Here is a 16,405-nt window from a genome sequence, read left to right on the forward strand (position 1 = left end):
GGACCTTTATGTTTTTAATACTATATGCTGTCTCACCCCTTTTTGGAAATAGTTGGGTAAAAATTGTGAACATCATAATACCAATATAGTTTACCACTACTGCCATGGATTAGGATAAAATAACTAGTCATCTGGCTCTAGTCCCAAGCACTATCTTTAACATTTTTTTCCCCAAGAAAATTGTTATATTTGCCCTTATTTAAGGCACAAAAATATGATAACAGACAAACTATTAGATAATTTTTCAAAATTAAAAATGATTTTATAATTTTTCTCTGTGCTTACCTGTTATAAACTGTTCTTCATACATATGATAAAGAATTTTGTTCATCACTTAATTTGGTTTTTCTTCTTATTCAAAATTCAACTTTATGGTTTCTGTTAGAAAGTCTAACCTTATGTAAGGTTGTAGTGAGTGAGAATTTAATGAAACACAAAATAAGACCTAAAATATAGAGGGAGCTCTAAATTGTCTCACCTCTGTCTTAATTTTTTTTTTTAAGAGAAATTTGTTGTGCCAACATGTAGCCACAGTGACAGCATGAATTTGCTGTTTATCCTTATATTTCATTATTACCTGGGTATTGTCATCATTGTCATTTTCTTAAATGGTGATGCAAACTATTAAAAATATGTTAAGAGTTAACCTTTTATTTTGAAAAAAAATTTTAAATTGAATTTTATTTTTTAAATCTTTCATTAGTGTGGTACATTTGTTACAATTGATGAACACATATTGAAGTATTGCTACTAAGCATGGTCTATAATTTACTTTATGGTTTGTACTTAATACCGCACAATTTTATAGATATTGACAAAATGTGTAACAACTTATATCCATCATTGCAATGTCATGCAGCACAATTTCAGTGTCCCAGTATGCCCCATGTTATACCTATTTTTCAGAACTTCTGGTAACCACTATCTTTGTATCAATGTTACAAGTTCTTCCCTTATTAGAATAATAAGTCTATATTAGTCCATAGTTGCATTCCCCCTTATGTTTATTCATTCCTCAATCTTGAAGATTTTGGGGTGGAAAAGTTAACCTTTTGAAAAGTAAACTCACTATCAGAACTTTAAACTATTTTTTAGAAAGAAAAGGAAAAAAAAAAGGAAGAGAAAAGGAGAGAAAAGGAGCCAGAAAAGTCTGCAAAACCTCTTACAACTGAAAAGGTAAAAATTCCCTTTTTTCCAGACTATAAAGATTACCATCTTATTTGTATATTTATGTATTAATGACTTTCCAGATATTCGTAATATGTAAATAATCATTCTTTGAACAAATATTTGTTGAGTGGATACCAAGTGCTGAGCATTTCATAGCTTGTCCTGTATGATTTGTAATCAATTTTAAATGTGTGAGGGAAGTGGACTTGGCTCAATGGATAGAGTGTCTGCCTACCACATGGGAGGTCGGCGGTTCAAACCCAGGACCTCCTTGACCCGTGTGGAGCTGGCCCACATATAGTGCTGATGCGCACAAGGAGTGCTGTGCCATGCAGGGGTGTCCCCTGCATAGGAAAGCCCCATGCACAAGAAGTGCGCCCCATAAGGAGAGTCTGCCTACGCGAAAGAAAGTCCAGCCTGCCCAGGAGTGGCACCGCACACATTGAGAACTGATGCAGCAAGATGACACAACAAGAAGAGACACTGATTCCCGACAAGAATAGAAGCAGACAGAGAAGATCACATAGCAAATGGACACAGAGAGCAGGCAACTGGGGTGGGGGGGGCGGGGCGGGGAGGAAGGGGAGAGAGAAAAAAAATTTAACTATGTGGATATAGATCATGTGAGTTCTGTAAGGACAGATTCTCTTAATTAATGAGATAAAAAATGGTGCTTATAGCTCCCGTGTACTGTCATATCAGGGAGATAGTTATGTTTATAAGGAAATTGGGACAAAGTAAGAATGGTTCAATCAGACTTTAGTGAAAGTTTAGAGAATGAAGCGATCATACCTGAAAGGGCCTTCAGAAAAGACTTCATGATTAAGGTGAGCATTTGAGCTAGGTTTTGAAGCTAGATAGGATTAAGGTGGAAGGCAGGAGTATCAGTTGGAGAGAGCAGTCTAAGGACTGGCATGGAAACTGGAAAATGAGAAAGTCTGCTTAGAAAAATAGTGATTAGTGCAGCTAAAGATATGTTATGCCAGTTTATAGTAGGCAGTGAAAAATAAGACCATAAAACTAGACTGAGTTCAAATTGTAAGAGACCTTAAATTCTAGGTTGAGATGTTTATTCTTTTGGGGGAATTTAAAAGATTCTAAGGCAGATAATGCACCTAATCTAGAAGCATAGTTATGAAAGATTAATTTGGCATTGACATGCAGGATACATATGAGGGGGTAGGGAGAACACTTAGACTTTTGTGAAGGAATAGGTTAAATAATTTTGGTGCCTTGGCTTTTGAGTGCACATCATTATAAAAATATATTAAAGGAATTTTTAGTAAAGGGAGCCTTCTTGATTTTAGTTGTTGAAATTTTAAAAAAATCAACTTTATTGAGGTGTAAATTTTATTTATTTATTTATTTATTTTTAAAGATTTATTCCCCCACCTCCCCACCCCCGGTTGTCTGCTCTCCATGTCCATTTGCTGTGTGTTCTTCTGTGTTTGCTTGCACTCTTGTAAGCAGCTCCGGGAATCTGTGCCTCTTTTTGTTGTGTCATCTTGCTGCATCAGCTCTCTGTGTGTGCAGCACCACTTCTGGGCAGGTTGCGCTTTTTTTGCACGGGGCGGCTTTCCTTGCAGGGTGCACTCCTTGCACGTGGGGCTCCCCTATGTGGGGGACACCCCTGGGTGGCAGGGCTCTCCTTGGCATGCATCAGCACTGTATGTGGGCCAGCTCACCACACAGGCCAGAAGGCCCTGGGTTTGAACCCTGGCCCTCCCATATGGTAGGCAGATGCTCTATCAGTTGAGTCAAATCCGCTTCCCAAGGTGTAAATTTTATACTGCAAAGTGCTCACATTTAGAATGTACGATGGAAATACATACTGATTTTATCTTTGTCATTTCCTGGAGCTGTCTTTGCCTTCAAAAAGTTACAAACAGGCCTTCAACACTTAAGATAGTACTGAATATCCCAGGATGCCCCATCCTTAGTGCTGCAACCAAAACCATTCACCATTTGACCCTTCATCTGCCTTCCTAGCATTCTCTGTCCATTCTTCACACCATTCAGATTTGTCCACCATCACCTTAACACACCTTCCATTTTTCTTTCTTTCTGTTCACTAAATTGCTTTGCCAGTGTGCCAGTTTCTCCATCTCTTATCTAAAGCTTATCCTAACTGTATATACTTTATCTTGTCCTAAAATTCTCCTGAAACTGCTGTACATTTTATTTTATTATCTCTTGCCTTGCATTATTAATTGTATTATTAAAGAATTTTCTTTATCTAACAGATGCATAAATGTTTTGTTTCCTAAGATTATTAGATCAGTCACATGGGAGCTAAGTCTTAGATTTCTCAGAATTTCTAACCATTTCTTACCTGTAGTAGATGCTTAGGATATATACATGTAGATTAACTTGTTTATGTTTTTCATCTCATAGTTCCTGGGTCATGTAGAAAGGTTAATAAACTGCAGTTTATTACTAAGTAATATATTAAATACTAAAGACTGTAAGACTATCTTGCCATGTGGAATTCCTTGAAATATTTTCCTCAAGTACTTTTCAGTTATATTTTCTTTGAATGTCACTGCTATTTGTCATTGTTTTAGTGAAAGCACACTGAATTAAATTTTTATATTTCACCAATTAAATTTAGAAGTTAAATATTTTAATAGGTTTTTAAAGGACTGACTAAATCCCTGATTATAACCTTATGAGTTAGTCTTTTTTTTTTTTAAAGATTTATTTTTTATTTCTCTCCCCTCCCCCCCCAGTTGTCTGCTCTCTGTGTCCACTCATGTGTTCTTCTGTGACCGCTGCTATCCTTATCAGCGGCACAGGGAATCTGTGTTTGTTTTTGTTGCATCATCTTGTTGTTTCAGCTCTCTGTGTGTGCGGCGCCATACTTGGGCAGGCTGCACTTTCTTTCCGCGCTGGGTGGCTCTCCTTATGGGGTGCACTCCTTGCACATGGGGCTCCTCTATGTGGGGGACACACCTGCATGGCACGGCACTCCTTGTGAGCATCAGCACTGCACATGGGCCAGCTCCACACAGGTCAAGGAGGCCCGGGGTTTGAACCTTGTACCTTCCATGTGGTAGATGGACACCCTATCCATTGGGCCACCTCTGCTTCCCCATGAGTTAGTCTTAATTCTCCTAATAACTTTCTTTTTAGTGTGCATCAGTTAGTGAAATCTCTCGCAATTTTCTTGTTTGGTTACAAAGGAATTTTAAAATCATTAATAGGTTTTATTTTTTGTTTCCAAAAATTAGAAATTTTAGAATAGTCTATGTAATGCCTTCAGTTTTTTGTTTTTCCCCCATTTTTTAATTATCTTTTTTTAAAGATACACAGATCACACAAAATGTTACATTAAAAAATATGAGGTTCCCATATACCCCACTCCCCATATCCCTCACTCCTCCCACATCGACCACTTCTTTCATTAGTGTGGTACATTCATTGCATTTGATGAGTGCATTTTGGAGCATTGCTATACAGCATAGATTATAGTTTATGTTGTAGTTTACACTCTTTCCCAGTCCATTCAGTGAGCTGTGACAGGATATATAATGTCCTGTATCTGTCCCTACAATATTGAGGACAACTCTAATTCCTGAAAATGCCCCAATATCACATCTCTTTTTTCTCTCCCTGCCTTCAGCAACTCCCATGGCCATTCTTGATAAGATACAAACGTAACCATTTTTAAAACATCATATACTGTATTTGTTTTCTCTCTCTTAAAAAAATATTTCACTATTAAAATATAGTTAGGATTTGACATAGTGACCTTGCCTTTTGCTGTGTGCTGTGAAAAAGGGCCAATAACCTCAGAACTGTGTCTCTGAGACAGGAGCCTGAAAAGAGCATTGAGATGTGTGAACAGTGAGGAATTTAGCATTTTCCTTTACTGTTTCCCTTCAGCCTATAGGTTCTATTAAACTCGGTTCACACCTATTCTTACCCAGCCTTCAGAGTCTTAGGATTCCTGCTGTTGATGATGGGAGCCTTGCTGAAAGAAAAAAATCATATAGAAGGAAAAAACTTTAGTTCCTATTAAAAAGTTATTGTCAAGATAATACAGAATGTATTAGAAGAAAAATGCATTTAAAAACTATCACATTTTAAAATTATTTTTATTTATTTATTTTTGGCTTTTGTTTTTGGAAGGTTTGGATTGCAGAAGAGTCACAACTGAGGCAGGGGAGAATCACTGGAGCAGGGTGTCGGTAGAGGGGGGATGTATGGGGAGAAGTACAGATGTCTGTATGGTTCAGATGTCTGAATGGTTCAGGTGGTCATGGGTGTTGTCTCAGTGGGTGGAGACCCACACAATAATAGAAAAAATATTGAATTCTCATCCTGGGAGTCCTGCTATATTCTTGAATTGAGTGGCAAGAATCTCTAGAGAGTACATGGGTAGTGCTTAGTGAAGGAGGATAGACTAATACTACAGGCCCTTGATATTGATGTTTTCGCTTTTGAACCTTGTTTTGTGAAATTGAAACTTAGCCTAGTATTATATTTTGCCTAAGAGTTCCCTCCTGAGAGCCTACTTGTTGCTCTAATGTGGTCTCTCTCTAAGCCAAACTCAGCATGTAAACTCACTACCTTCCCCTCAAGTGTGGGACATGCCTCCTGGAGATGAGCCTCCCTAGCACTGAGGGTAAATACCCAAGCACCAACTAGTGATGCATTTGGAAAAAGACCTTGACCAAAAAGGGAAAATATTAAATACAAATGAGTTTTTATGGCAAAGAGATTTCAAAGTGAGTCGGAAGGTCATTCTAGTTTACACTTATGCAGTCTTAAGAGGATCTCACTAACTGCTGCAGTAAACAGTGCTTCAAGCAAGGTGGCTCCTGAGGCTCTAGAGACATCTGGACAGCAAAGGAAGGGCAGACAATCTCAGGAATTTGGCACCCTATTGTTACTGTATTTTATCTAGGTTCTTGACTTTGCTGAAGGAATGAATTTCAAGAGCAAGTGGGGTGAGTTAGGCCAGTAATTCCTTCAGGCAGGGAGGGATGAGAAATGGGAGAAGATAAGAGATCAGGGGAGTTAGGCCAGTAATTCGTTCAGGCAGGGAGGGACAAGAAATGGGAGAAGATAGTAGATCAGGGGTCCCAGGTAGAGAGGAAGGGGTTGAAAAGTGATAAAATGGGCTACTTTACAGACTACAATTCCCTATTATAGATTATAAATGCCCAGGTTTTATTTGGGTGGCCACATAGCAGAGGAGAAATGGTGCGAGTGGCGCGCAGAGGACAGGAATGGGTCCAGAGGCAAGAGAGAGCTAGTGGGTGTTCAGGCCTTGCTGTCTGCTTTTTGAACCATTAATTATTCCACCCCTTTGCTAATGGCAGGGAAGGGGTCCTAGCTGTTTGGTGTTTTGATTGATGACCCTACCTATCAATCCCCTGGTGAGGACCCAATGATAAAGTCCTTGGGGAATATTCAGGGCTTCTGTTGGCTTTCAGAAGAAGTCTTTGTTTTGAATGGTAAAATCTTGGGGTGGGGGTCTTCCCGCAGCCATCTTGGTGGTTATTGTTGTTCACATGGACTCCTGCCAGGTTCCAGATATATTTATTGATACCCTATCTTACTAGCCTGCTTCACTCTCAGTGGGCCTTACCTTGGAATATATGATAACCTATTCCCCCAGTGAATCAGAGTTGGACTCATAATTTTCCTATTTGTGGTTCTTCTGCCTCTTTTATTTGAACATATAATTAGCAGTACACCCCTTAAGTATGTGTCCCAGAGACTTAAATCTTCTGGCTGTTCATATGCCGGTTGAGCCCTGAATCTCAGCAGAACTGCAGTCAACACCTATCCTCCAATTCATGAGACTCACCCAGGACAACTGACAGAAGGATGATGATAGACAATGCCCATACCGAAAAACAGAGTATCTACAACTGCAAGCAAGACAGTTACACCCATCTGCCCCATGGGATCCAAGCCCTTCTCAATTGGAAGCAGAGTGGGCATCACCATCCCCAAATCCTCAAAATTGAGGAATGAACAAACATAAGGAGGGGATTGCAACTATGGACAAAAGTAGACTTCATATTATTCTAGTAATGGAAGAACTTGTAACATTGGCATAAAGGCAGTGGTCACTAGAGGTTCTGAGGGAAGGGAAACGGAAGAATAGGTATAACATGGAGCATTTTGGGGACATTGGAATTGTTCTGCATGACACTTCAATGATGGATACAGGCCATAATATATTTTGTCAAAACCTAACACCTTACATTCGTATGGTACATTTGTTAAAATTGATGATAGCACATTTTTATAATTGTATTATTGACTGTAGTCCATGGTTTAACTTAGGGTTCACTGTGTTGTACGGTTCCATGTATTTATTTTATTTTAGTATCATATATGACCTAACATTTCCCCTTTAAACTATAAAAGGGAATGTTACTTTTACCACCTCTGAATGTATCTGTAAGCAAAGTGGTTTGATTTTTCACTGTTTTTTGGACATCATGTGAATGAAATGATACTGCTGATGTTCTTTTTCATTTTTCTTTTCTTTATTTTTTGAAGTACTGCATCTGGTAGTTGTACCCGGGACCTTGTACCTGGGAACCACTGAGCTACACCTACTTCCTCTGTTGTGTTTTTAAATACTATTTTGTTTATAAGATTCATTTATGTTGTATATAGCTATAGCTTACTCTTTTTATGGTATTCCATTATAAATGTTCCTAAATTTATTTGTCCGTTCTACTGCTCGTGAACATTTGGATTATGTCCAGGTTTTAACTGTTATAAATAGTGCTACTCTGGACATTTTTGAGCTTGCATCTAAGCATGCATTTGTTTAAGGTATACTGAGGAGTGGAATTGCTGGGTCATATAGTATGTTTATATTTACTAGATAATGCCAAACTGTTTTCTAAAGTGTACACCAAATATACTTTCACCGTAAAGTTACTCTGCATCCTTTACAATTAATGGTGTTGTCAAAGATTTTAAGATTTGTATTCTCATGGGTATGTTTTTGCTATCACTTCTGATTCAACTGCAATGCAATTGTGACACTAACTCCCTTGAGTTAGGTCAAACTCCACAGGTTAAGGGCACAGTCCCAAGATTGCCCTCGCTTCAGATACCAGCCACAGGTTTGGGGGTTCCTACCACTGCCTTGCTATTATAGAAGTACTCACAGAACTCAGGAAAGTGCCATACTTAAAATTATAGTTTTATTATAGAAAAAGGGAATATGATTTAGAAACCAAAAAAATAGGTGCCATAGGGAGTACTGCAAACATAAAGCTTCTCTGTGTCTTCTCTCCATATAGTCAGGTTGTGTCACCTTCCCTGATGTGGGTATTACTAATTAGGGAAGCTTGCCTGAGTGTTGGTGTCCAAAGTTTTTATTGGGGCTTCATTATGAAGGCATGATTGATTGAATCAATGCCCATGTGACTGAACTCAAATCTCCAGTCCCCTAACCCTCCCCAGAGGTTGGTTGATCTGACATGGCCCAGAGCCCCAACACTATTATTACATGGTTGGTCTTTGTGATGTGGCCAGCACCCACCTTATCACGTTATGACTACCCTGAGGTATCTTGTTAGCATAAACTCTCAGGGGGCCTCCAGGGCCCACAATGAATAAGAAAAACACTCCTATCACGGGAAATTCCAAAAATTTAGAGGGTATCTCCCAGGAACAAGGGACAACTGTTAAGGTACCTTATTAAATTTTTAATGTTCAATTCTTTATTTACTTATGAGGCTGAGTACCTTCTCATGTTTATAACCCTTTGGATTTCCTTTTTTTGGAGTCTGGGTTCAGGTCTTTTGCCAATTTTTCGATTGGATTGCTTTTGCCTTTTTCTCATTTATTTGTAGCAATCTGTATACACACATGCAAATAGAGGTCCTTTTTTCAGTTATGTGTTTGCAAATACCTTTATCTCTGTGGCTTTATTCTGACTGATTTTATTGTTCTTTATCTTTATGATTTATGACACAGTGATAGAGGGCATCCTTGTTTCCTGCCATCAAAGGGAATGCTTTCAACTTTCCACCTTCATGTATTATCTGTAGTCCTCACAAAAGACTGCCTGGTTTGTAGTTGTTGGTTTGTAGTTGTTGGCACTGTTTTATGGATGAGGGAACCAAGATCACAGAATATATGATTTGCCTGATGTTACCTCGTTTAGTTGGAGAATTTATGGAGTCTGGGATGGAAAAAATAAGGATTTTATTTTTTAGGCAGCAGAGATAAAATTTTATCTTACATCTCATATATTTAATTTTGTTTTTAAAAGAATAGTGCTTGGTAGGGATTATTTGTTCTAGAATACTTTTTCTAAGTCCACTTATTTCCACCAGTAATTAAAGCTATCGATATGGATCTTGATGCATAGTTATGACTTAATGAGTAGTTACTTCAAAAATACTAATTTGGGGCTTGACAGGAACCTTACCATTCTAATCCAAATTCCTTGTTAATGAAGAAGTAAATTAATTCCAGAAGTCACTTCTCATTTGTTAACAAGTGGTGGCAGTTTGTAGTTTAAACCCAGGTCTACTGGTTTCCAGTCCAGTTTTTTTGCATGCATGTTGCTGTATTTGCCATGTATGTATTTAGTTCCTTTTATATTGATGTGGCTATTACATCATTTTGTAATGAACTGTCCATGTTTCTCTAAAAAACAACAGTATGTTTATATACAGCCTCATCCTATCTGTCCTACCTAATGAATTAATGTGTTTATTGATTTGTTAACTTCTACATAGTGTCTTCTTCCTTCTGTAATTAAACTTCTTTTCCCTTAAGTAGTCTCCTACCTATGCTTAAATTGTATTTTGTTTTTACTTAAGTCTCACTAAGGTTTACATTTTTCTAACGTGGAAGCATCTATTACAAATTGACTCAGCAGATTATTAATAAAATTTTTAAAAAATTCTGAATTTGAATGTATGAGTATACAGATTGCTGCAAATAAATGAGAAAAAATAAAATAGTTAATTAAAATAAAAACAAAAACAGGCTGAGCAGGAATCAGGTTTACTTTCTTTTCTGGAAGGAAGGTAATACCTAAATATTTAAATAATCAAGCAATTAACAGGGCAGGTGGTTTTGACATTTTAATAGATATGAATCCTTTGAGCTTTAGATATGCTGCTGGAAAATTGTGTGTAGAATGACTTTTTGTAAAATACTGTGTTTTAGGTTTGACACTCCTAATGATTCACTTAGTTTTAGATTTATCTGCTGGGCTACCCCCCAAGTAGCCAAAATCTATAAATATTTTCATGTAAATGAGGAGTACTTTTTAAAAGAAATGTATATGAGTTCTTTTGCAGTTTAAATCATTAGATCTTAATTTCTCCTTTAGAAGATTCCAGATTTTATACTTTATTTTCTAAAAGTGTGTGCATCAAACAGGGAAAATGTACATATCGTTGATGCCTTACTGGGAAAAAGTTAAAACTTTTAAGGTGATTGCTATTATGTTTTTGGTTATGAGGCTAATTATTACAAACCATTGTATATAGTTATTATGTATTAAGTTCCAAAAGTTTTGAATTATGTATTAAGAATTCTTTAATGCAGGGGTCAGCAAACTTTTTCTGTAAAGAGCCAGATGGTAAATACCTTATGCTTACAGACCATAGGGTGTCTATTGCAACTGTTCAACTCTGTCTGTGTTGCACAGAAGCAGTAAATGAATGTTTCAGTAAAACTTATTTACAAAAAAGGGCAACCATGTTTTTGACCCTAGCAAATGAGACATAGTTGCAGTGGGAGGAGAAGGGTCAGGAGCAGATCCAGGTGCCAGCCCTTGGTGTATGCCTTCTTGGCAAAGTCAGTTAACTTTCCAAAACTTCTTTTCTTCATTTATTAACTGATCAGGTTTACCTAGATGATTTCTTGAAACCTTCAACAATATATGACTTTGAATTTAGAATTGTTTTACCACATACTGAACATCATCATATTCTTAATGATGATGTTCAGAACTCTGCAGAGTTGATTTTTATTTAGTGAATTTTCCCTGCTATTTCAGACTGGTTTCTCACCCACCTTAGTTGCTTCTCTCTTTAATCAGTTATTTTTTTTTTTCTGTTAAGAAACAAATCCTAATTAATTAAGGAGAAGTAATATTCATTTATTCCTAATGCAAGCTACTCCTTAAATACATATGTTTGTATATATAAAATTTGGAAAAACTGAATTTAAGACAGTTTTTCTGCCTTCAGATTTTCTGTTTAAAAAGTATATTTTTTCCTGCTTTGACAAGCACTCCTTCAAGGACTAGTAGATTTTCAGGGACAAATTAGAATTGGATCTGAGGAAATGATTTGTTAGAAACAGAGTCTCTGTGTCTAGACACTTATTTTAGTAATAGGTACTCATTTAGTAGTTGAATGACTCTTGTTTGAATGAACTTGATTTTTAATAGTTCTGTTAATTTTTTATTTAGATTCTAGAGTGATCTGTATAAGTGCTATTGCATCATTGGTTATATATTTAATGGATCTAGTGAAAAAGCAAATTAGCTTTAGATTATTTTCTCAAGACAAAAATTTTATATTTTCATAGCCTGTTAGAAATTTCGTTTCTAGTGTTTCTCTGAAGTCCTCATAATTGGAATTGTGGACATAATTTATCCAGAATCTCTTTAAACATTTTTATGAATTTAAATTTCTAAAAAATAAACTTTTATTTGTTGAGTAAGTACTACCTGTTCATTTTAGAAAAAAATATACACACAAGCAAAAATTTTTTTAAAAAATATCCAGCTTCTCATAATCCCTCTACTGAAGAATAACTGTTTTAAACATTTGTGTCTGTGTATGTGTCTACACTCCTTTTGGTCTCTTGTTTATATGCCTTGGTTATATACGCTTTTTAAAAAGAGATTGCTTTCAATGTCACATGGTCCCCAAAGTCTGTGTTGTAATTTTTAAAAATGTAAAATAATATTTCTTGTGCAGATATTTACCAGTAATTTCTGAAAGTTAATGTGAGAAAATCAGTTTACATACTGTATCAAAGTGGAATAGACAATTCTAGGAAGGAAAGTAGAGAAACAATGATGCTGTGGAAAAGAAACTACCCTTACTTTTGATAGTTTATATCAACCTGTGACAAGTATTTGAATCTTCAAGCAGATAAAATAGATGTATAGTGATTTTTTTTCTTCTTCTTAATGAGGTACTGGGGATTGGACCTAGAACCTCATACATGGGAAGCAGGTGCTCAACCATGTAGCTATATCTGCTCCCCAATGAGGGTTGGGGTTTTTTGTTTGTTTGCCTGCTTGTTTGTTTATAGAAAGTACTGGGGATTGAACCTGGGACCTCATACATGGGAAGCAGGTGCTCAACCAGTTGAGCTACATCCACTTCCCTAACTAGTTGGAAAAGAAACAAAAACATCCAGCAAACTTATTATTTTTTGTTCAAACCTTTATATTAAAATTTTAAAAATACATTTTACTTGGTAGCTATAAGTGTTCTAGCCTTCCAAAATAAACTCAAGGTATAATTACAAACTATTGAACTTAAAATTTTAATGCAGCTGTGTAAAATTAAGCAACCCATTGCAATTCAAATAAATTGTTCTTAGTATATATTAAAGTTAAATTGACTTTCTTATTGCCAGATGCTGTGTTGATAGGTTATGTTGTTTAGCAATCTCACATAGAAATTTACACAGCACCAAGCTCTGAATGTAATTTGGGCTAAATAAACCTTTCATGTGATACATAATTTGTTTGAGAATAAGATATTTCCAATAATGAATTCTGTTAACAGAAATAATGTAAACCATATGATCTAGGTTAGTAAGTATAGCAGATATCTCACAGAACATCCTTATAAAATGAGTTTGGAAGATTCTTTATATTTTCCTCAAATCATTTCATTTCCAGCTTAAAACTGGAGTTTAGAGATTAGTTTGACAATTGTCTTTTGTTTCTGGATTAAAAAAGAATCAATTCAATATCTGTATACATTAGGCTTAGAAAACATTTTACTGCTGCTTCTTTGTTGTCCAAGTTTTTCTTCTTTTTTTTTTTTAAGATTTATTTCTCTCACCCTCCCCCCCCCATTGTCTGTTCTCTGTGTCTATTTGCTGTGTGTTCTTTGTTCCCTTCTGTTGTTGTCATTGGCACAGGAATCTGTGTTTCTTTTTGTTGCGTCATCTTGTTGTGTCAGCTCTGTGTGTGTGCGGTGCCATTCCTGGGTAGGCTGCACTTTCTTTCGTGCTGGGCAGCTCTCCTTATGGGGCGCACTCCTTGCGCATGGGGCTCCCCTACGTGGGGACACCCCTGCATGGCATGGCACTCTTTGTGTGCATGAGAACTGCGCATGGGCCATCTCCAAACGGGTCAAGGAGGCCCGGGGTTTGAACCAAGGACCTCCCATGTGGTAGACGGACACTCTAACCACTGGGCCAAGTCTGCTTCCCTGTCCAAGTTTTATTAGGATATAGATTGTTAGTTGTTGTTGACAATTCTCTTTCTTTAGCTATTAAGTGGTTTTTAAAAAATAAATCTGATAAAGAAAAGATTACCTTGGTACCCCTAAAAAAACAACAAATCATCTGTCCTGTCCAGCAAATTTATCAGGTTTTTTGTTCTTTAACCAAGAGACTGGAAAAGTGTGTTTTCCTCCCATTTGATTTTTAATAGCCTCTCTTCTCTGCCTCCCTAATAATACTCAAAACAATAAATATTTTTTAAGAAGATAGAAAACACATATAAGCAAAAAGAAACAATTACCCCACAGTTCTTACCACTTCTGTGTATATCTTCCCTGATTGTCTCCCATGAAATATACATATCCTTATGGGATCATAGTACTATACATATTATTTTGTAAACTCCTCTGTTCCTTTGTCATTTAGCAATATATATTGATTGTCCTTTAGTTTCAATACATGTGCTTATGCCTTTCTATCTTTAATAATATTCCATTGAGTGGATGAGGTATAATTTATCTTTGAGCACAGTAAACATCTCAAAATTGATCTCTAATTCGAATAATGAAAGTATATATATATATATATATATGAATAGTATACAACTGTATGATAACTTCTTAGGATCAGTTCTTAAACTAAAAAGTCTTTTGAAAAATATTAAACTGCTAGAAGATAAGGATGGAAGAGCCAAGACGTGGTTAGAAGACTTCAGTTTGATTCTTAGCTCCTCTATGTATTCAATTTCTGACCATTCTGATCCTCAGTTTCCTCATATGTGAATACGTTAATTCTATAGATATTTTTGGGGACTTACCATGTGCTAAGCACTATTTTAGGTATTGTGAATAGAGTGGTGGGAGACAGTCCTCTTCATTGTAGGATGTTTAGCAGTATCTAATCAGTCCCTAAAATCTAAAATGCCTTCTGACATTGCAAAATGCCCCCAGAGGACAAATTGTTCCTTATTTGAGAATGGCTCACTCAAAATCTAGGTCCATGAAAGTAGGTCTTTGTAGAAGAATAAATTCAGTGTGGGCACCAGTGGGGATCTGGGCTTCTTTTGAATATGGACACAAAATCCTTTTCTCAGCAGTTTTACTGAGATTCCAAATAGAAATAATTTATAGTTATGTATAAGAAAAAGTGTTTCTAATAGTATCATTAAATAGAAGGTAAAATAATAGGATCAAGTGACATAAAAATAATATCAGCATTTCCATAATTAGAAGTTATCCAGAGCCAGATTTATGTTTTAAAATAATATATATTTTCCTCTACTTCTTATCTGATTAGAGCCATATGCATTTTGGAGGAAAAAAATTTCATAACAGGATGTTAGGATAAAAATCTGATTAGATATGTATGTAGTCTTGAGCCACAGAAAACATTAACCTTCAAATGTGTTATTCTTTATTTTCTGGTATTGATGGTATTTAAAATTGTCTAGGTGATTGCATTTATTTGAACCATTGTAGTGCCAGAAAAACTAGGAGCAGAAAAGGAGGATTTCAATTTTAATTTTTTAAAAATTTTTTTATTTTTTTAAGAGATACTTAGACTATATGAATGTTACATAAAAAAGTAGGGGATTCCCATATGCCACACTCCCTAACTCTCCCACACTTTCCCACATTAACAACATCCTTCATTTTTGTGGTACATTTGTTACAATTGAGGGAAGGATTTAAATTTAATCAGACTTTCTAGTATACTGAATACTAGAAAAAAATGAAAAGGTAACTAGGCCTAATTGCTTACAGAGTAAAATGTACTTTCTAGGCCCTTGAGAGTATATATTTTCAACTTTTGTTTCAAGGTTTTATCTCCCATGCCTATAACAAATTCCAGGTGAACTGAATAGATATCATTGTCTTCTCAACTTGCCATTCTTATTATTACCTCAGTAGCTGTTATTTGATTCTATAACCATATCTGCAATATGTCTTTTCTTTCCACCTCCCTTAATCTCCTAAATCTTTATCAGTGTGATAATGATATTCAGCCTTATTAGTTTTCAGAGCCAATTCCTCTTCTTATGAAAACCAAGAAAGACACAGGAAAAAATATTTTAAAAAAACCAAAACACCAGTTTAAAATCACCTATCATCTACTGTCCAGAGCCTCATCACTTTTAAATTTTAGTATTTTACTGGTAGACCTTTTTCCTGTGTAGAATGTATTAGTTTTATGTTTTGCATTTTTCTTTTCCCACCTCCACTTAAAATGATATAATCTGCATTTTCTGATGCAATATTTGTATTACCATAAATTTTAGTATATGAACTGCATTAATAAGATTTTGTATTATCTTAATTTTAGGTCATTTTACGGCATTCTCAAATAGAGGTAGAAATGAAAACTTACAGGATTTTTTAAAAAAGTTCTTTGAAGATATATACAATTTTATCTTTATAATTCAGTAGTAATGAATTTTATTTTATTTTATTTTATTTTTTAAAGATTTATTTATTTATTTTTTTCTCTCCCCTTCCTCCCCCCCACCCCGGTTGTCTATTTGCTGTGTCTTCTTTGTCCGCTGCTGTTGTTGTCAGCGGCACGGGAATCTGTGTTTCTTTTTGTTGCGTCATCTTGTTGTGTCAGCTCTCCGTGTGTGTGGCAGCATTCCTGGGCAGGCTGCACTTTCTTTCGCACTAGGCAGCTCCCCTTATGGGGTGCACTGAGTGCATGTGGGGCTCCCCTACGTGTGGGACACCCCTGTGTGGCACAGCACTCCTTGCGCACATCAGCACTGCGCATGAGCCAGCTCCACACGGGTCAAGGAGGCCCAGGGTTTGAACTGTGGACCTCC

At 36.2% G+C, this 16,405-nt stretch overlaps 1 protein-coding gene across 4 annotated transcripts in view; it reads left to right on the forward strand.

Moving 5' to 3' along the window:
• SMAP1 (small ArfGAP 1) overlaps positions 1-16,405 on the forward strand; it is a 202,230-nt gene that overhangs the window by 110,934 nt on the left and 74,891 nt on the right. For all 4 annotated transcript variants that reach the window (XM_058306979.1, XM_058306981.2, XM_071218544.1 and 1 more), the window contains one exon: positions 1,096-1,176. In XM_058306979.1, the coding sequence (XP_058162962.1) occupies positions 1,096-1,176 (81 nt within the window). The remainder of the gene's footprint in view (positions 1-1,095; positions 1,177-16,405) is intronic.

Source organism: Dasypus novemcinctus, chromosome 11 (assembly GCF_030445035.2).
Source record: "Dasypus novemcinctus isolate mDasNov1 chromosome 11, mDasNov1.1.hap2, whole genome shotgun sequence".
Taxonomy (NCBI): domain Eukaryota; kingdom Metazoa; phylum Chordata; class Mammalia; order Cingulata; family Dasypodidae; genus Dasypus; species Dasypus novemcinctus.